Source organism: Polychytrium aggregatum (genome assembly GCF_025602895.1).
Source record: "Polychytrium aggregatum strain JEL109 chromosome Unknown BJ171scaffold_6, whole genome shotgun sequence".
Taxonomy (NCBI): domain Eukaryota; kingdom Fungi; phylum Chytridiomycota; class Chytridiomycetes; order Polychytriales; genus Polychytrium; species Polychytrium aggregatum.
In genome coordinates this window covers 962,465-982,680 of record NW_026516208.1, presented here as the reverse complement: position 1 = coordinate 982,680, position 20,216 = coordinate 962,465, and the positions used below count along the sequence as shown (strand labels likewise).

The 20,216-nt window shown below is 57.4% G+C and overlaps 7 protein-coding genes across 7 annotated transcripts; 3 read left to right on the top strand and 4 right to left on the bottom strand.

The window, feature by feature from the left end:
• Positions 1-125: 125 nt before the first annotated feature.
• On the bottom strand, positions 126-1,524 carry BJ171DRAFT_492349 (uncharacterized protein). Its single transcript, XM_053109814.1, has 7 exons — positions 1,369-1,524; positions 1,183-1,279; positions 1,005-1,103; positions 753-942; positions 597-690; positions 467-532; positions 126-387 (listed from the first exon to the last, which is right to left on the bottom strand). The coding sequence occupies exons 1-7, from the start codon at positions 1,507-1,509 to the stop codon at positions 205-207; spliced, it is 870 nt and encodes a 289-aa protein (XP_052970089.1). The 5' UTR covers positions 1,510-1,524; the 3' UTR covers positions 126-204.
• Positions 1,525-1,576: 52 nt separating this feature from the next.
• Positions 1,577-3,760, bottom strand: BJ171DRAFT_636502 (uncharacterized protein; the record flags this gene model as incomplete). The annotated part of the gene is made up of 3 exons (XM_053115716.1): positions 1,577-2,712; positions 2,963-3,283; positions 3,661-3,760. 3 exons carry the CDS (start codon positions 3,758-3,760, stop codon positions 1,925-1,927), a joined length of 1,209 nt encoding a protein of 402 aa, XP_052970088.1. The 3' UTR covers positions 1,577-1,924.
• A 1,888-nt stretch (positions 3,761-5,648) lies between these two features.
• Positions 5,649-6,818, top strand: BJ171DRAFT_492346 (uncharacterized protein). The gene is made up of 4 exons (XM_053109813.1): positions 5,649-5,794; positions 5,904-6,140; positions 6,295-6,410; positions 6,580-6,818. Exons 1-4 carry the CDS (start codon positions 5,725-5,727, stop codon positions 6,769-6,771), a joined length of 615 nt encoding a protein of 204 aa, XP_052970087.1. The 5' UTR covers positions 5,649-5,724; the 3' UTR covers positions 6,772-6,818.
• Positions 6,819-7,048: 230 nt separating this feature from the next.
• Positions 7,049-11,721, bottom strand: BJ171DRAFT_472287 (uncharacterized protein; the record flags this gene model as incomplete). Its single annotated transcript, XM_053108649.1, has 14 exons — positions 7,049-7,137; positions 7,274-7,355; positions 7,440-7,675; positions 7,854-7,982; positions 8,089-8,237; positions 8,462-8,465; positions 8,586-8,702; positions 8,840-8,933; positions 9,212-9,397; positions 9,558-9,803; positions 10,106-10,186; positions 10,472-10,672; positions 10,947-11,079; positions 11,312-11,721. 14 exons carry the CDS (start codon positions 11,719-11,721, stop codon positions 7,049-7,051), a joined length of 2,157 nt encoding a protein of 718 aa, XP_052970086.1.
• Positions 11,722-12,170: 449 nt separating this feature from the next.
• BJ171DRAFT_492338 (uncharacterized protein) lies at positions 12,171-14,234 on the top strand. The gene is made up of 5 exons (XM_053109812.1): positions 12,171-12,312; positions 12,468-12,724; positions 12,897-13,248; positions 13,434-13,689; positions 13,838-14,234. The coding sequence occupies exons 1-5, from the start codon at positions 12,261-12,263 to the stop codon at positions 14,130-14,132; spliced, it is 1,212 nt and encodes a 403-aa protein (XP_052970085.1). The 5' UTR covers positions 12,171-12,260; the 3' UTR covers positions 14,133-14,234.
• Positions 14,235-14,745: 511 nt separating this feature from the next.
• BJ171DRAFT_636488 (uncharacterized protein) lies at positions 14,746-18,072 on the top strand (the record flags this gene model as incomplete). The annotated part of the gene is made up of 9 exons (XM_053115715.1): positions 14,746-14,967; positions 15,216-15,326; positions 15,433-15,536; positions 15,620-15,770; positions 15,930-16,035; positions 16,141-16,192; positions 16,320-16,379; positions 16,528-16,862; positions 16,990-18,072. 9 exons carry the CDS (start codon positions 14,746-14,748, stop codon positions 17,769-17,771), a joined length of 1,923 nt encoding a protein of 640 aa, XP_052970084.1. The 3' UTR covers positions 17,772-18,072.
• On the bottom strand, positions 18,073-20,200 carry BJ171DRAFT_259385 (acyl-CoA N-acyltransferase). Its single transcript, XM_053106766.1, has 2 exons — positions 19,216-20,200; positions 18,073-19,034 (listed from the first exon to the last, which is right to left on the bottom strand). The coding sequence occupies exons 1-2, from the start codon at positions 19,950-19,952 to the stop codon at positions 18,239-18,241; spliced, it is 1,533 nt and encodes a 510-aa protein (XP_052970083.1). The 5' UTR covers positions 19,953-20,200; the 3' UTR covers positions 18,073-18,238.
• Positions 20,201-20,216: the final 16 nt, after the last annotated feature.

Here is a 20,216-nt window from a genome sequence, read left to right as displayed (position 1 = left end):
TGGCCCCCAGCGACCCCGTGACTGCCGAGGTCAGAAATCCGCTGCGCTGATTGGCCCCAGAATGCATTGCCCACACCCAGCAACCGAAAACATCACTCGGCACTTTGGTCCAGCAACGGATCGGCGCATAGTGGGCACCATAACGACGCATGAATTATGGAGGATGGGTCGCAGTCGCCGCGAGAATGGCTTTTGGATACGGGATCAGGCGTGCTGCAGTCGCCAGCGGAACGATTTGTTGCCGATTGTACACTCGATCTGCCCAACGACAAACGAGCAGCGACAGAGCGTTCGAGACCAAGATCGCAGCGACGTTGCCAGCGCTGGACTGACGGCCGATGGTTCGCTTCCAAGCGACCATCCGATGCTGGCATGGAACCGAGGAGGCTGTCCAGAGAGATGCATTGTCAGAATTACTGTCACAGGATATGGCTGAGGATAATGCAGCACGAGACCCACTGCTCACTTCATAGAAGACCGGCTGTTGAAATTGCCTCAGCGCAGCGTCGACATCCTGGGTAAGCAAACCAAGCTACGGGCAAGGAATTGTTAGGAACAATGTCATTGTGAGGAATCGATCCATCGAGTGAACCAACCTCGTATTTGCCGACACCGACATCAAGGGCCAAAAATGAGCGAGTCTTGTCGTCATTCTGGTAGTGCGAGATGCCGTTGAATCCGACCTTGAATCTATGGGAGCGGTGGAATGAGATGGATCCTCCTGGGCCCGCAAGACGGCGACAGCGACCTACCTTGGGTGTCGGTTCATGGACTGGCCCAGCAGCCTGGCGAACTGGGGAATCTGGAAGACCTTCAGATAGACAGCACGAGAGAGGCTGATGTGGAGGGGCAGCTCGAACTGGTGATACGCCTGGCCACACCGGTTGCTCGCATGTGTATTGATGGCATCGATATCAAGTTGCAAGTCATCGGTCGGGGTGACTGCCAGAGAAAGAGGGTAAGGTCGCTGGGGAGGATCGATCATTGCGAAGATCATGCCGAACCTGAGATAAACACATGCGTTGCCCAATTCCCTTCGATATGGGGCACGGATCGGATGCGGCCTTGGTGCTCACTCGATCCAGGCGAACAGGCAATGTGGTCTGCAGGAGCAAGATCGGCCAGGGATTCAGTTTGCAGAATGGTGGCTACGGTGCAAAATGGAGCCGGAATTCGACTCACCAACTGGACACGACGAATCAGATGGCTCGGCGGCGGCGGGTTCAGCTCCGTGAGCCTCGTCATCAGCAGATATGCCACAGGAGGCATCGATCCGAATCTTGGGACATAAGGACGAATGAGCATTCAGAAGGAGTGGAAGCCAGGAGGACAGATCGAAAGGCCAGCCAATGTGCAAATCAGATGTACCCGTTTGGAGTCCGAAGCCGGAGAAGCAGCGACGGAAAGGGCCGAGGGATGAGGAGTATCATGTTTTGCAGCAGCAGCATCGGCAGGGCAATCCTCATCGGACTCGGAGCTGGAATAGTCGACGATCGGGCGTTTGGACATGGGGAGAGATGAAACGGACGCGCGCGAGTCATGCCTCCTCGGACTGAAGGGATCATCAAGGGATAGTGTTGTATTGAAAGAGTGCCAGGTCTCGGATCAAAATGGGTGCAAAACATGCCGAGCCAGCCAGGGCCAGTCAGGACCAGCCAGGGTCAGCTGCGCGGATGGCCAAGCAAACGACATGCTCAAGAAAACTGAATGGTCAGAGAAGATTGGTGATCAGGAAGGAATGGCGGGTACCAAGCAGATCCGATGCTATGTCTGCATCAGATTGTGCCAGATCCAGGTTGGGTTCGCGCCAGATTCATACAATGTCGGTGTCAGGTCCAGGCCAGGTCAGGATGAAAGATGGATGGGCGTGAGCAAGTGCGCATGGAAGCAGACAGCGAGGCAGACAGCGAGGCGGATTGCACGATCAGGGCGTGGCCTGGCATGGGTTGTTGGTGTTGGAGACCACAGTCAGTGGTGTTGGGCAATAGGTTCCGGCAGCACAGCTCTGGCTCTGGGTCATGAATGACCATCCAGCGTTGTTTTGAGCACACTGGTAGAAAGTGTGCGAGAGCCCGTCGGCCCCGGCAGGTCCGCACAGGAACTGGTTGGTGTTGCAGACGCTGGATCCATATCCAGACACGACGATGCCTCCAGAAGGAACGCATGACTGGTATCCGGCTGGCACGGTGGTGCCGCACCAAGCCGAGCTCGAGCACGATACGGGAGTGTTCCACTGTCCATAGGCACCGCACGACTGGACGATTTTGTTGGTCAAGCAGAGATACTCGTTGGGCGAGCATGTCGAGGTCGTGACCGGGGTGGTGCTGCCCTGCTGCGAAGCGCACGGAGGAGTCCACGAGTATCCCGGAGTGCAAGAGGTCGAGGCCAAGCAGGTGAACGGACCCGTCACGATCGGAGTGGAGACCGAGGTGGTGGCTGAGCAGTAAAAGTACTCGCTGCCGCCGACGCAGTAGTACGATCCAAGCGAGGAGCACAGGGTTCCAGGAGCAGGGTTGGGGGTGATGCCGCCTTGGCCGGTGCTGATGCAAGGATAGGTGGATGTCACGCCAGCAGCCACATTGCAGTATGTCGAGCTCGGACAGGTGATGGCACCGACCCAGGCATTGTTCATGCACTGGAGATACTGCTGCGAGTTGGAGCACGTGTAGTAGCCGTTTGTGCAGGCTTGCTGGGACGATGCGATGGTGAAGGCTGCGAGGACGAGGACGGGACCGTGTGATGTTGTGAGGCGAAGTGGCGATTCGACAGGATTAGCAAACCCGGTGTTCCTTTGTGCATCGTCGATACACGCAAGTCATGGACTGGCGACCCCCAGAGTGGATTCCAGAGTGCAGTCCAGGGTGCAGTCCAGAGTGCAGTCGAGCCACAGCGGATCCTGGAAACCAAACTGCTGCTCTGCATCATCGGCGACCGGCCGGTGCTTCGTCCTGCAAAAACTTACATTCAGCCGACGCCACGTAGCAGGTCTGGCCGTCCGAGGTCTGAAGGGCGACATGGAAGTAGAGCGGGCCGCCGGTGGTGGGCGGCTGAGGAATATTGACGGCGACAGTTCCCTCGCTGGGGGAGGTGATCCCCGAGTTGATGAACGAGCTGGGCTCGAACGGATGATGCGAGACACGAATGGGGGAGGTCTCGGTCGGGTCGCTCGACCAGATGTAAATGTCCAGGATCTTTGAGACGAGAGGGGTGACGGACGTGCTCCAGGAGTACTCGTAGTTGACGGCCTGGATGGAGCCGGATGCGTAAACGATCGAGGAGGTGGCTGGGCCGACAGCGCGGCGGCAACAGGAGGTGTGAGGTGTGAAGTGCAGGGGTGAGGTGCAGGGGTGAGGTGCAGGGGTGAGGTGCAGGGGTGAGGTGCAGGGGTGAGGTGCAGGGGTGAGGTGCAGGGGTGAGGTGCAGGGATGGGCAGAGTCGATGCATCGGTGAGCAGAGTGGTGGCCATACATGTGCGAACATACCAGCCCGCGACTGCACCAATGCATGGCTGCACCAATGTGCGATTGCATCGATGCATCTGTTCGCCCTCCGGGCCAAGTCGAGCAGACACTGCACCACAACCAAGCTGCAATTGTCTCAATCGTCGGCCGCGCCTGTTCTCACACACCCCAAGGACATCCACCACCGCACTCAACTTACAGGTGCTCGCATCGCCCGAGAGATATAGAACAAAGGCAGTGGAGACCGTGGGCGAGCAAGGCGCATAGGTCTCGGCGCGAGCCGGTGCAAGCAGCGCCATGGCGAGCAGGACGGAGCAGACCGAGGAGGCGGAGCCGATCATGATTCCGCGAGACTGGATGAGGGCGGAATGTGAGATATGGGATGCGGGATGTGAGATGCGGGATGCGGGATACGGGATGTGAGATGTGAGATGTGAGATCGTGGGATCGGACAGGGCCAGTCGGGTAGTGTCAGGTGGGTAGCGTCCAGCAGGTAGCGTTGGGTGGGTCAAATGGGATGTCGAGCAGATTGCGGGATGTCGAGCAGATTGCGGGATGTCGAGCAGGTTGCAGGATGCCGAGCAGATTGTGGGATGTCGAGCAGGTTGCAGGATGCCGAGTCCGAGGTCGCTGCAAGGGTTTTATAGCTGCAGCCGAGTGCCAGTCCGCACCGACCGCACCAACCGCATCAACCGCATCAATCGCAGCAGTCACAGCAGTTGTCTCGGGACGATCGCCGACATGCTCCGCATCGATGGTCCAGAGTCGGCGGGAGCCAGCCACCAACAACAACATCAACAACAACAAAGACGCATGACGCCGAGAGTTGGCATTGAGCGGCCACCATCGAGCGGCCACCAGCGAGCCAACTCACGAGGGACAATGAGGTGGCTCGAGGCATCAGGTGGTGGTGGACAGCTTGGTCCCTGGCCAGGGTGCTGCGGTGGAGCCTCGATGGCTGTGATCTGTGGTGTGTGATCTGTGATCTGCGATCTGTGGTGTGTGGTATTATCAACAGTGGCTGCATCCTTGGCAATGCTCTGTTGTCGACTTGCGACTGTCGATTTCCGGGCACTGTCGGCATCGCCTGCCTGCTTGAGACGGAGTGCCAAACGGGCGACAGAAGCACAGCGGCGGGCTGGCTTTGTGGATCCGGTCCCTGAGACCAACGACCCTGGTGTTGGTTGTTGGGCCAGACCCCCAACAACCCGCCATCGAGTCGCCGTGGGGGTGCATGGCGGGAGGTGCTGTGGTGTGTGTTGTGGTGTGGTGTGTTTTGCTGTGTTGTGCTGTGGTGTGTGAATTGCTTTGCATGATGGTGCTTCATGACTGAGATGCTCTCGGTGTTGATCCATGCAGTGAGGGAACATCATTTGGCTCCATGCGGCGAGGGAACATCATTTGGTTTCATCAACCGGATCCTGAGCATCCGGCCTGTTTCGAGAGTGCATCGTCGCTTCAGTCGCACTCGCCATGGATCGCGTTGATTGGATTATCGTTTAATTGCGCGAGACCACCAAGCTTGGTATTCGTATCGCTATCTCATGTATCAATTCGTCTCCTCCTGCCATTCGCCTTGCACGATACTGCCTCTTAGTCCCCAGCGATTCTCCCTCGATCCGCTCTTATTCTTTCTGGCTGCACAGCCTTCTGCTGTCATTCTGAGTCGCTGCTCGCCTTCCAACTCTCCCACCGCAATCCAACTCTCCGCCGATATGCCGCGCTGTGCCTCGGCTTTCCTGCCCAACCTGCCCGCATCGCCGTCCCCGGCACCACCCCCATCGTGCTCGTTGGCCGCTCTCCATCGTGCGGCCCGCCTGCCGCCGGCGCATGCTTCGCGGCGTGGGTCGCCATGGCCTGCGCTCGCCATCTCAAGTCGCCGCATTTTTGGTGGCGCATCGGCCGAGGCGCTGTTGGCTGCATGTCTGGCCGTGGTCCTGTTGGCTCGCCCACCGCCATTCGCCCAATCGCCCCATCCCGTCCGTCCAACTGCTCTGTCACAGCCGCTGCTGTTTCTGTGCCCATTGCCGTGCTTCGTCGCCGCGCCTGTCGGGCATGTGTCCCCGTCCACGTTCTCACAATGCCCGATTTGGCCTCCCATGTCGCCCTGCTCGCCCCCACGTGCGCCGCCCTTACTGCTTTTATATTCGTTCCGCCGCCATCCATCCATCTTCCGCATCCATCGTCCCGTCGTGCATCCTGTTCCAGCACTCCCGCGTCCCTCTCATCCGATACCATTCCAGCGCCGTCGCTCTCTCTCTCTATGGACCCAGCCACTATGGATCCGTCTGCTATTGAAGCGCAAACCCCGGCCCCAGCGCCCGAGCGACGTGGTATGTCGGCATCACTCTCCCGTCCGTGTCCGGTGGTATTGTCCACCTTTACCCGCTTGCTCACGCCTCGCTTCTGACCCGCTCTCGCCTCCGGCTGCTTTGCCTGCAGACCCGTCGTTCATGTGGATTCTCTTTGGCTGCTACGCCCTCACCATCGTCAACCCCGTCACCGCTGTCTACTTTGATCTCTCGCTCGAGTCCGCCCGCGGACTGCACTACATTTCGCTACCGTTCCTCCGGTTACATTTGGCGGCTCTTGCTGTGCTCGTTTTTGTGTCGATCTTCAAGCTGCGATGGGGCTGCTCCATAACACAGCCCCTCGCCATCTATATGTCCTCTGTCAGTGGTGAGTTCTGGAGCCACCGGCCGCGTCGCTTACTCTCCCATGCCCGATCATAGCTCGCCTTTCTTGTCCGTGCTCTCCGCACTCTTCGTCCGATGGTCCATTTCTTGTCTCGGCACCCTCTGATCTCGTTTCTCTCTTGATCTGTCCTCCAAAGGCATGTACGGAATCTACTTTCTGCTCAGGACCATCAGCTACTTCCACTCACACAAGGTCCCGACGTCAGACCACGAGTTCAACCCGATGGCGCTGATATACATGTTCTTCGTCAACGTATGTTGCAGCGGCTCTTGTTTGTCTCGCCTCGATCGGTTCCGCCTCCTCGGTCCACATCTCCTTCCGGCGAGCACGATCCTCTACCATCCGCCCGCTCGGTTGGTCTCAGCGTTCCACAGCCACTTGCACTTCGCTAATGAGATCCCCATGACTTTTGCTCTGGCAGTTGGCGGCGCTGGCTTGGGTCTTGACAGTGCAAAGCCAATCAAAAATCGAGTCCTATTTCAGCGACCCTGCGGCCCCGCCTGGATACCATACTCTCAATTCTGCCGACACCACCGAAGCCGGAAAGGTTCAGATGGCGCATACCATGATCAATAGAGAAATTTCGCACAACTGTTTTGTTCAAGCATCCTAGACTCACCCCCGCACACAATCGCACCCATTTGAATATAGCGCATTTTTGGTTTTTGGAATCGATCATACCCAATGCTCCAGACTTCCTCGACTGTGAGAGGAGGGGGGGCGCATCTGTCCCCTCGGACAATCATTGCCCAGCGCCGGTCGTTGGTTCATGGGCATCATTCAACTGGAAGCACATCTCTGCAATACGCCCATGAGTGCGCGCACGACACCCCGTCCAGCCCATCGCATCGAACGAGTTCTCTGGGGATGCTGCTCCTCGCTCGGCTCCATCATATGCCCTCGCGCTTTTGCAAATACGTCGATGGGACCAGCCCAGCTTGACTTCCATCGGACACACGGGCCCAACCAGAGCCGTCATCTGGATTACCCATCAGCAGTCCGGGCCAAAAGACGGAAGGTGCCCCCAGAGTTGCGTCAGAAATCATTCTCCGAGTCTCAAACAGAAGGTGGCATCGTTTCGCATCTCACTCGCTCCGCCCTGCATTCGCACGCACCTGAGTCCAGAACCTTGACCATTTGGCCGACCAGGACCGTGATCTCGTCATCGCTCTGTTTGATGTACTCGTACAGCACCGTCTGCAGGGACCAGGTTTCAAATATCAGCAATGGCCTCCCTCATGAGCCCCTCACACGAATGCGTTTGCATAGCCAGCAACTCACGGCTTGGCTTTCGCTGCGATGTTGTTCCAGCGGCACATTCTCGGCAGGCTTTGGGTCGACGGGAACATCGGTCTTTGCCATGGCCTCGTCGCAGCCCAGGGTCTGTGCCGACAGAGATACGTTGGCCGGTATGTGCAGCGGCAACGGCGTTCCTCTCGGAATCACCTTGATGTACGATGTTGGGACCAGTCCTGTCTTGGTGGCGCTCGAGACAAGGGCCCATCCGCTGCCATCGTCTATTGGCAAAGGACATTGGTTGTCGCAGGACATCAATGGTCAGGAAGTTTCAGCTTGGGATGTGACTGCCTCTCGACAAACATGGTCTGGGCTTTGTAAAGAAGCTCCCGCTGCCGCAGCAACGCTGGCAGCTACAAGAGCCATATGCAACCCAGCAGTTCCGAAAGCCATACTGACCGGGCTGCAAGACCGTCAAGGACTCGCCCTCGAGCACCTCAATCTCCCCGCCAGAGAGATTGCAGGGAGTGTACGAGTAGAGCACAATGGCTTGCAGAGGCACCTTGGATGCGTCCGTGGTTGGTGTGTCTGCCAAAGATGCCAATCCCGGCTTGTTTAGTCTGCTGTGAGTCCCCCAACACATACGGAGCGAAATACCTCTTGCTGACGGACAGTACCGTGAGCTCATTCCTACCTGTTCGGCGTAAAGCTTTCTCTGGAATCTTCGGTGTGCTCTCGCGACGGGTGATGCTGGGGTTGGAAGCGGAGCGCTGGGCCTTGATTTTCACTCCGGTGCAGCGGAGAGGGACCTTGAGCTCGCACTTGATATGCGCATTGTAGTTGCTGTCGATGGGGCATCGTTACAGATCGCGGCATCAGCATCAGCGAGGACAGCTCAAGTGTCGCCCATCTCGACAGCCGAACACTCATGTGGTCACCGGAACACTGTTTCTATCCAACGCATCAGCACAAACGATGCCCTCGGACTCATCGACAAAGTTCCGGTCTTGGACATTGTTTCGTCCCTATAACAGACACACCGCCCTTTCTTGCCCTTGGCGACTCACCAGACTGAAAATGCCGTTGCCGTTGCCGTGATGATGAATTGTGATGAGCAGTTAGCACCACACGCTCACAAGGACACTGTCGGTCTCTCGGCAACGCCCATATCATGCCAGAGCTGGGACGTACCTGTGCAAGTCACTGCGGCCTTGACGCCCCAGATGGTGTGTCTGCAATAGTCGCATGTCGTTGGAATGGTGCAGGACACGCATTTGAATGAATGCGACCTGTCTCGATCCGATTTTTCTGCGCACGCCATGTGTGTCAGTCATTCATATCTTTCCCTTGGCTCCCTCAAGCTGCCATCACCCTGTCGCTCTTCGTCTCTCTTTCTCTCCTCTCCTCCGTTTCAGGATCCTGGTCACTGTGGATGTTTGCATTACCTCCAATGGTGCCTGTGACTTTTGCGCACAGTGTCTGGTACCGAATCTCGGTCCAAGTCAGCAACAGGATTTCTTTCTCGAGTTCGTCAATGCCCTGGAACGTCCCGTTGTGCAGATGGATGGTGTGAGCTTCCATGAGCCCTGTGCCGCTCCTGTGCCAGACATATCATCGGGCAGCCGGGTGATCCAGTTTCCCCCCCCATCTTCCCAGACAGAGTCGACTCCTCTCTCCTCCCTCCGGCCACAACCGTGCACGCAGCAGCCTAAAACAGTCGCACCGCAACTACGGCGCCACAGATCCTTCACAACAGTAACAGCAACAACAGCACAGATGAGGGACCAGACCGCCAAAGTGGTCCCAGCGACACCTACCTCTCGTGCCTTGTACGGATCACCCTGGCGCGGGTTGGCGGTGTAGGTATCATAGAGCTTCTGAAGACCCTCGATCGCCTTGTGCTTGGCCTCGATGTCTTTCGAGACAAGGTCCAAAGCATCGCGAATCTTCTCGAGCTTGTTGGTCAAGAAAATGCGCGAAAAGTCGTCGGTGGACATCTCGCCCTGGAACAGCAACAGCCGCAGCAGCAGCAGCAACAGCAACCACCCGATCGGAAAATGGCATACAGCTGGGAGGGTCAGCGAGTGCCGTCGTCGATGCCCTTTCCCCCCCTCCTCCTCCTCCTCCTCCTTCTCAACTTCTGTTCCTGCATCGACCACATACCGTTTCTTTCCACAAGCCGCTCGACTGGAACGCAAACTCGTGCGGCGTCGGTGCATCCTTGAACCCAGCCCTCGCTTTCGCCAGGAAAGCGTCGGCATCACCCGAGCCGTCCAAACTGGCGATTGTCTGCTTGATTTTGTCTATGGAGGCCTGGGAATATTGATCGCGCTGCAGGGACAAGTCGACATAGTCGTCCAGAGCGCCGTGCAGCTCGAGAATCGCTGAGGATCCGCTATCCATTGCCATCTGGACGAGCGGCGTGTTGGGAGTGAGTGGTTAGCAGAGCAACCGGAAGACGGCAGCCGGCACCGATGAGACGCAGAGTATGGATGTGCGCCGGACCGTGGCTGTTGAGGCAGTACACCCCTGCAGACGTGAAACGACACAGCGATATGATCATACACATCGAGTCTGCAATGCATTCAAAAACACGAGTGCCGGGCACTGGAGCTGATCCCTAGCCAAACATGAATCTCGAGGCAGACCAGAATCGGCACAGAGATATGATCCGGCTGCCTGAGTTCTGGGCAGAATCGACACACACACACCTTGACAATCGCCGGGACGGTTTTGTTGTAATAGCTATCTTGGACAGCCTTGGCAACGTCGAGCGATAAGATGTAGAGGTTCTGTTGGGCAGGGGGGGGGCCGGGATGGAAAGCAGGACCACGATCAGCCACGCCAAGTGATATCAAGGTAGACCATGTGATATCAAGGTAGATCAAGTGATATCAAGGTAGAACAAATGCATTCATTGTGTGTTTGTCAGCGTGCACATCTCCCTTCGATGCGTCTCACATGCGACCCAATGCCAATGTTCATTTGCCAGGACACAGCCATCGACGCGGGTTGGAAAGAGGCGTGAATCCGAAAGGGAGGGGAGAATGGGAAAGGAGAGAAGGAAGGATATAGACCTTGTTGTTGTACATATCGAGGATCTCCTGGTGGTAGGTAAGCTTGTGCTTCTCCCGCGTTCGCTCGTCAATGGCCCGGTCGTGCTTTGACTTTGCCGTGTCGACGAGATCACAAGTGACGTCGTACTTGTGCTTGGCTTGGGCCGTTTCGTCATAGATTTTATCGCGCTCAGCCACAAGGCGCTGGCAGAAGGTGAGGTTCTAGAAAGTTTGTTGTTGTTGTTATTATTGATCGGTGGTGGTCAGTGGTTGGTGGTGGTCAGTTGGTGGCGGTCAGTGGTTGGTGGGGGAGAGAAGGAGGCGAAGGTATGATCAGCGCACCGTCTATTGTTGCATATATCCAACTCCGACAACCAAGTAAGCCTTAGCGATACGATATGATACGAAACGAAGCCAGAAAGAGGTGAGACCGGACGATAGTGTCGCACACACCGCACACACCGCACACACCGCACACACCGCACACACGCCTCACCTTCTTCCTGGACTCTTCGTGGCGGAGCCGGATCGTCTTGATCCTTTCGACCACCCGCACGTTCAACGAATCTGAATAGTCCGAGTGGTTGCGGGCGACGCTCTCGGTTTCTTTGAGAATATCTGACCAGCACCTGTGAGCCGAGCTATGTACCGCCCAAATTTGCAGACACGGTTATTTAGTACGCCGACGTGTACATGTCCATTATGCAGTCGCCTGCGCTGTGGTCCCTATCACCATCACCATCAGCGTCACCATCACCATCACCATCACCATCACCATCACCATCACCATCACCATCACCATCACCATCACCATCACCATCACCACCGTGCAAGTTGAATCTCCCTCAGCAGGTGTCCTACCTATTTTGTATCCAGTCGAGACAGGATTCAGTCACCGGGTAGTTGATCCTGTGCAATCCCTTGAGCTGGCTGCCAGGGACCGCCTGGAACTGAGCCAGAAACTGCCCCAGAGCGGCCTTGCGTCTCTCGCGACGGGCAAGGAATTTCCGGCTCAGGACCTCGAGTTTACGCGAGTACTCCTTCTCGAGGTCGGCGCGCTCCTTGAGAAAGTCTCGCAAGTCGCCGAGGAACTGGATGCTTTCGTACTGCAGCACGTCGATCGTGTGGTTGTATCCGGCGGCATGAATGAGCGCGATGAGTGAGCGATGAGGAGTTGAAGTGGATCGGAGGCGCTGCGAGATGCAGAAGGATGCTGGGCCAGCGTGGGAGCGAGCCAGAATGCCATCGAGCCGAGCATGGCATTGGCTCATCGTTGGATGCGACGCTGGACAGCATAATGCAGCACGGACTCTGCCTTTGGGGTTGTGCGGTCACCCTCACCTGATATATGTCGGCGACCTTGAGATCCTGGTGTGAACAGCGGACATGGGGATGAGGTGAGGTGAGGGCTCTCGATGGCAACATGAAGGTTTGCACGCGGAACCACAGACACGACGACACCCACATGAAGCTCGTTGCCGAACCCGAGGCTGTCGAGCGCACACGCCTCGCTTGGGAAGGGCTTCCGTGACAGCATATCGTCGTTAATCTCAGCTGCAAGGTCTGCCGGATAGCTTGGCGGAGGACGGGCGAGAGGGCGCTGGCTATCTGTCTTGGTCGACGCCGGGAGGGCGGGCCAACCCGCCGGCGCCATGCTGCGCAGCACCTGTCCGCCCGGATTTGGAATGGCGTCGATCTCGCAGCGATCCGGCAACGGACCAACAACGATCTCGCATCGATCTTGCATCGATCCAAGCCGCGGCAGCCAAGACCATCACGCCCCAACCCAGCAGTCGACAGCAAAGAAAGAATGCCAAGTGTCATGAGGATGCAGCCCTTCCGACGATGTGCTGTGGCTCGTGGTGGGCTTGCCTGTTCATCCCGAGTGTCGTTTCGCTGGCCAGGCAGGGTGGCTCGTTTGCCGACAATCTCTACCTCTCCGACCAGGCCTCGCCACTGTAGCGCACCAGTCGCCGCCGCCGACGCAATCCGTCTCACTATTGCATATTATTCTCAGGTCGATACACGGGCCGATTCGCAGGCCAGAGCATAGCGCAGGATACCCTGGGTCGCAGCTATGCCACCAAAACGAACGCGCAGGAGTATCTGCGATCTTCGAATGCCAGGAACGAATATGTGCGTTTGGACAACCGAGCGTGTCTCGAGATAGAAGGGCCCGAGGCCATCAAGTTCCTGCAAGGCCTGACAACCAACCAGATGCTCAACATCGAACGGGGCGGCGACGGCGTGCTGGCTGCGTTCTTGTCTCCGCAGGTACGGCGGCATCGAGCGAGCAGCCCTGGTTCGCCATGAACGTCCTTTGCAGTTTTCCAGGGCAGAGCGACCTTTCCGGTTCGCTTTCCTCCCCCCCGCCCTCACCTGCAACTGGAAACTGGATGCTGATGTGTATATATATCCTCTGCCGCAACACGCACATCGGTTCCAGGGACGAGTGCTATTCGATGCCTTCATCTATCCAAAGAACGTCAACCAGACATTCCCACATCCAGCCTTCCTGGTCGAATCGGCCGAGGCCAGCCTGCCGGGGCTGCACGCCCATCTCAAGCGGTTTCTTCTGCGCACCAAAGCCAAAATCACCCCGCAGTCGGACTGGCGGGTGTGGCAGGCATGGGGCCCGCAGAGCAAGCAGCTCTGGGGCGGGACGTTTGTGCCCAAGAGCGGCAGCAGCACTCCCGCAGGCTCGGTGCTGGCCAAGAATAGCTTTGTGGACAATGGCCTGAAGGACTGTCGGCATCCCGAGTTTGGAGTGCGCTTCCTGATGAAGGGCGATGCTGTTCGTAAGTACAGCATGTGCCGATGTGCACACATCCATGCGCCAATGCTGATGTGCACACATCCATATCGCCCGGAGCGACAACCCATGGATTCACGGAGGCTCCGACCGCGCAGTCATCCAAACTGCATCGCCAATCTGTCGTCGCAGCTCCGTGGCTTACACCGCTACTCTACGAAACACCACCAGCACCCCTGCCCCCCAACTTTATCCAGGTCGCTCCTGAGGAGTACAAGATCCGTCGACTGTTGGCCGGCATCCCCGAAGGACCAGACGACTTTTTTCACGCTGCCTCGCTTCCCTTGGAGTCCAACTTTGACTACATGCACGGAGTCGACTTCCGAAAGGGATGCTATCTCGGCCAGGAGCTCACCATCCGTACCTACCACACCGGTGTCACGCGCAAGCGAATCGTGCCAGTGCAGCTCTATACCGACACGGAGAGGTGAGCTGCCGTCCCGTATTTGCGTCCCCGGCCTGGTATCTGCTGTGCCGCTCTGTGATGCATCCACATCGAACTGAGTTCCCATACGTATTGTCCTTGGTCTTCGTTATCCATGTGCTCATATGCATCTGCTTATACGAATCACCAGCGCACCGGACCAACAGAGTATCGACACCGAGTTCAATGTGCCGCTGCCTACCACGGGGTCCGACATTGTGCTTGTTGGCGACTCGGAATCCAAGCCCACGCGACGGAAAGCCAGCAGCGGCGGCACAAGCGTCGGCAAGTTTTGCTCTGGCATTCACAACGTGGGCCTGGCTCTGCTCCGACTCGACCACGTTGGGGCTCTGAAAGATGGCCAGGAGCTCGTGTGTGAGAACGGCTTGAAGCTCAAGGCATATGTGCCTGAATGGTGGCCAGCGCCCATAGGCGAGCAGTCGTGAGTCCAAATTGGGATCATCGTCGATTACCAAGCGCCAGCCCTGGCCAGTGCCTCGGTCTACTGCCGTTGTACTTGCCGGATACATATATACTTTCCTACAGTAGCTATGGGCATGGATCGAGCATACTCCGGGACCGCGGAGGGGTGCCGGTAGTGTGACGCCTCTTGGAAGCAAGGGAAGAGATATGCATCCAGCCCACGGAGACTCAGGTTCGCCAAGTGCTATGAGCAATTCATCCACCACCAGAGACGTTCAGGTGTGCTCGGTGAACGAGTTCAACATATCTCAGGGGTGCTCGAGGATCTTGATATCGATACACCATGGAGCTGTCCAGAGCGTCGAGTGAATGCATCACAGAGAGATTGCCAACCAGGACGGGAAACAATCGCATGGCTTGCCCACTGGAGCCTACGGAAGTTCATCAGACTTGTTTCGCTGATGCCAGAAAGTGACTGTCCCGTTTGACTGAATGGCCGGGGTATGCGACTGTTCATCCTGCCAATCACGCTTCCGCCACTGGCGAGCGACCGCCTTCCCGACCCGCTCGCATCCGTCTGCAGAGCCGTCGCTCTCGTCTTGCTTCCCAAGTATCCCTCACGACCACGACCTCATAATGTCAAGAGAGCAGCCACTACGACGAACGTGCCCGCCGCTCGTTCAGGAGCGACTCGACCAGGCGGCGAATCTGCGTCTGCTCGTCGTCCAGGAGCTGGGCCCGATGGCATTCATCTTGCGAGAGGCCGAGGCCGAGAAGAAGTACAAAGTCGGCCTTGGATCGTGCCAGACATGCACTTGCGCAGATTTTGTGTCGGAGCAAGAGCTCTGCGTCCACATCGTAGGTAGCATTTGGCCGCGATCCCACGCTCTGGGATCAGGCTCATGAGGTTTGCAGAGGAAATCGGGGGGGGGAGGCCAACAGGGGACATTGCTGCTGCTTTGGACCGGCCGCCTGGTATTTACTCTGGGAGAGACTGCCACTCTCCGTTCTCGACGGGGATGCCCGACGACACTGGCGGCGGTTGTGAGCAGCAGCCCCATCACCGGGCGGTTTCTTAACTTCCGCGTTCCCATGCCATGGCACAGCTGTGGGTCATGATCAAGGTCTTCCACGTCCCAAAGGACTCTGAGGCCATTTACCAGCGATCTCTTGTTGAACGAGAGATCAGCCAGGTTTTGCGGGGCCGCAAGAGCTACGTGAGTGGATGCTGGCCCGCTCCAACTGACGTCCCGACTCTGGCTGTGCGGACCACAGAATCCGCGTCCAAAAGCTAACCACACTCATGCCACCTGTTGTCCATAGCACTCAAATACCCCGCCCAGCGTCGCTGCAGCCAAGACACAGCCCGCGAGGCCCGAAAACGACGACGCCATCTCGCGACGTGAGATCTCTGAAGGCGATGTGTGGTGCGTTGCAGCATCGGATTGTATTTCAGTCCCGCCGAATCCAGGCTCGTCGCTATGCATTGACTCGACTCAATCCACCACAGCCCAATCTGCCAGGAAGAGTTTGACGACACCGCGCCGTCCCAGATCACATACTGCAAAACAAGCTGTGGGAACAACGTGCACATCAAGTGCATGAAGATTATGGCAGAGCACCAGGCCAAGGCCATGGGTGTCGATGTGGTCAAGTGCCCGGTGAGTGAGCACCCATCCCGCTGGGTGCCCAGGCGTTCTTGCTTTGGAGCGACATATCTGTGCCTCTTGGCCCACCAAGCGCTTAGCGCCACCCGAAACCTCTCTTTGAATGTGGTCTCGTCGACGGCAATCGTGTTGCTGACTCATGCATCGACACAGCTTTGTCGCAACAACTTTGGCACAATCGACCACCTGAAAGGAGAATACGAGGCGGCCTTCAAGGTCCGAAGAAGGGAGAAGGTTGAGCGAGAAACCCGACATCTTGGTAGGCCTTTGCTGTCCCGCTCTGTGCTCAAAATGACTCGTGGCGGCGATGTCGTCGCAGCCGAGCCAATCTCATCCGCATTGGGCATTGCCAATGTCTGCTCAGGCTGCACTTGTCGTGGATGTGGACTGCTTCCGATCGTGGGAAACTGTCACAAGTAAGCAGGCTCAGATCCAACTCGCTCCGCTGCCTCACCCGCTGTGCGATTGAGGACAGCAGATAGGAATCCACCATCGCACTCTCCAAGCAGCGGTATCGATCCTCATCACATTTCCGTGTCCCAGGTGCCAGAACTGCAAAGAGTATTATCTCTGCCAAAAATGCTTTACTGGAGGAAGCCACAGGTATGCCAGAGCCGATGACACTGGGCATGATCGCCGATGTGAGTGTCTGTGTCGGCCGACACTGCCAAACCGGACGGATCCGTCTGGAATCCGATGTGTCAAGCTGACTGTCTTTGATACCCTTGTCGCTCTATGGGGGCATCTGCAGCGAACATGTGTTTATGGTCCGATCCAAACGGCAGGAGCAGTGGAAGCCAGCCTCGCGGATGGTGGCCTCGTCGCTTCCGCCTCAGCTGATCGACCAGCTGCAGCGGCGGGAGCTGGGGCACAATGACTACGATCTCCTTTTGCAGCTGGACGGGCGAGTCGAGCAAGGGCACGTCCCGATCCAGATTGTCAACTCGTTCCCCACCAAGACGGTCAAGTCCACGGATCTGCCTGGGCTCAAGGACGCCAAGTGCGAGATCTGCTATGACAAGTGGCGACGAGGAGACCTGAAGAGGATTTTGCCGTGTGGATGCGACTTCCACCGTCCATGCATTGGTGGGTGGCCGCGCGACATGTTGATGTATGCCAAGATAAGATACCTGCAGTCGAATGCCCAAGGAGCCAGACAATTCGGTCTGTCCAGGAAAGCATGTAAACTCACATCTCCTCTCGCCCTGCACAGATCGCTGGCTCTTGCAGACCAAGCCCAATTGTCCCCGCTGCCACCGACCTGCTTACTCCTCCATCTCAAACCAAGGCGAGGCCGACGCGATCATGCTGGATCTGCCGGTGTATCGACCAAACTATTACGACATCGAGCCGCCGCCTTCCGAAAAGCCCGTCAAGCCCAAGAAGTCGCGGCAAGCACATGAGCCACAACCCCCGCCTGTTCAAGAAAACATGATATGTGTCATCGGCAACAGCCAACATCACCTCGCTCCGGCTGCAGAGCAGTCTCAGCGAGCATCGACGGATGAAACGAAAGCACAAAGCTTCCGCACAGGCCGTCCGACAGACCGGCGCTCGCACAAAACAAAGCCCAAGCTCAAGCCGAAGCGATCGCCCCAGACAGCCCAAATCCCGCAGCAAGAGCGGCGTCCAAATTGCCCCGGCTCCGATTTGCTGCTGCCGGATATCATTGTCAAGACCATCGTGCCTACACGCAGCCATCCAACATCCTCCGAGAAACGTCTGGTCGGCGCCTCGAATCGACCCCGGCCAACTGTCCCAGAGACAGCTGCGGACTTACCGTCCGGCTCACACCAGCCCCACACGACCTCACGGGCTCTGCTGTCTCTCCCGTCCCTCTCGGTCGACCAGTTCGTCGGACAGCTTGTCAGACTGGATCCTGACGCCAAGGGACAGGCACGACAGCCAGAATCGGATGCAGGCCCAAGGGCAAAGAACTGGGCGACCATGGCTGTTGCAGCGCACCCAAAACGAAACGAGACATCCTTCTACTGAGTCGGCGCTGTCGCTGCTTTCCGGGGCTTGAATACACACCCATCCACCGTCCACCATGGCCAAGCAGCATGTCCAAGGAGACTAACTTTGTCTTGGCATGTGGGAACGCCTCCTGGAAGCAAAGGAAGGGACACATCCGGTCACAGGAGACTCGGACTTGTTCGATGTTCCGAGTAACTCACCCACCACCAGAGGCGCCCATGCGTGCTCGGTGAGTGAGTTCAACAGGCACCAGGTCTATGATGATTGAGAACAGGGACGCTGTCCCGTTATTTTCTGATAAGGACCAAAACTATGGCGGCATGGGAGATCCGCGATGCCCAACCCAGGGAATCATCGCGGCAGCGCTGACAGGCTCCGGCACCGCGACAAGACACCGATCCGAGTCAACAGAAAAATCCAATCCCTTCGTTGAGCGGATGCGGGGCAAGTCTGTGGAGGGTCAAGTCCATGTCGGACCAGGCTTCTCACAGGAATTGCAGCTGGTTCGGGCGGAAAACGGGCGGCTTCCACTCGATTTTGGAAGGATCGATCTTGATCTTTGCCTTCTTGATGGACTTTTGGAGGTGCTCAATGTTCTTGTCGCTCAGATAGAGAACCGGGCTGTTCTTATAGAACTTGAGCAGATCCAGGGCCTGGAGCGTCAGCATGATATCGTCGATTGTGAAGGAGGTTTCGTCGCGCAGCTGCTCGATCGAGATCTCGCCGTGGTAATGTATCAGCTTCTCGAGAATCACCTCGCTCCAAAAGGCACGGTAAGAGAGCAGTCCGAGATCCGAGAGGGGCTTCTCGGGACTTCCGGTCTTCTTCTCGATCTTTGTCAGCTCGTACGAGAACGCAATGAGGAGCTTTCCATAGCCCATTCGCTGGTGTTGTGGAAGCGTCAGGATACAGGCGACATTGTAGTCCTCGCTGCTTTGCTTCTCCTTGGAAAAGTATCCGAGGAGATGGAAGCCGACATCGTCGCACGCCGTCATGATATAGTAGAGGAACGGGTCGACGTCGTAGTAGAGCGTCTTGTGGTCCAGGAACAGCTTCGACAGCAGACACAGATTTCGGCAGTAGTGGCGCTGGCGCCGCCCGTCTAGCTCAAAGAACGAAATGTGGTCCTTGCGGTAGATTTCATTGCCGGGTGGATGATGGAGGGTGCACTTTTTCCGGTGGCGCTCAAAGGCATATGCTGACGCATAGGGCTCGAGACAGAACTCGCAAATGTATATCTTTCCGCCAGTGCAAAACTCTTCGGGATATGGCGAAAAGTACCTGGGTGGTGGAAGGTGCAGATCGTCAGCGACCGCCCAAACGAGTTGATTGCCGAGGAGAGTCCGCCGTGTTGCTCGAAACGACGGCTCCGTCACATACATTCCCCACTGCGGGCAAGTCAGCAGCGTCCCGTTGCTCCATGCCCCCACAGAGTCCAAGGCAGCGGGCAAGTGTCACGCACCATGTTTCGACCTCGTGCTTGCCCATGATGATGGACGAGATGTTTCGAACCCGCGAGATCTCGGTAATGCACTGGGTCATCGAGCCGCCCGTCCGCAGCTTCTCGATCTCTCGTTCCTTGGAGAAGCCCTGAGTCGAGTCGGCGTCGGCGTCGGGGTCGTCGCCCGCCCTCTCATCGTCCTGCTGAGAGAGGGCATCCGACATTTCCACGTCGTTGGAGCCCACGGCAAAGTCGTCGTTGCCTCCGGGCGAGTTTTGAAGCGACGACGAACTAGATTCCATCTGCGACCGCTTCCGCTTCAGATCGCTGGATGGCGTGGCGAGCGACGCTGGGGAGTCAACCACGCTGGAAGCGCTGAAGGACTGAACAAGAGTAGAGCTGGCACCCTTCCCTTTCCGACCCTTTCCCTTGGACTTGGATGCGGGTTGGTGCATTGGGGTGCCTGGGACCGGTGTCGACGAAACCGAGCCGTGCTGCGAGGCGCCGCTGCTCTTCTTCTTTGGAGTCGGCGCTACGACCTTTGGATACTCGACCTTGTCGAGATTGAGCCGCTTGAAGGGCACCCACTCATCCAGACGCTTGTTGAAGCCCTCGTAATGCACGTAGAACTCTGCGTTCTCCAGTGACACATCCGCATTCCGGATCGACAGAATCTCGGCCTTTTGCCAGATCGACTCGGACGAGCTGAAACGCTCGACGGGCAGCAGGCAGCCGACATAAACACGCGGGCGGTCCATGGCTCTGGAGCAGTGTCGGCTGGGGGTGATTGGCTGAGGGCAGGAATAGGATGCAGGAGCAGGCAAGTGCACGGGGTGGATCGTTGGTGAGATCGTTGGTGAGATTGCTGGTGAGATCGTTGGCGAGATCGTTGGCTGGTGAGATCGATGAGGGCTGGACAGGGCCGCAAGCCAGGCGGGATGGTAGCCGGTTCGAATGGATGCATCCGGCACACACACACACACGGCGGCATTCTCCGAGATCTCGGTCGAGCTGGCTTTCGC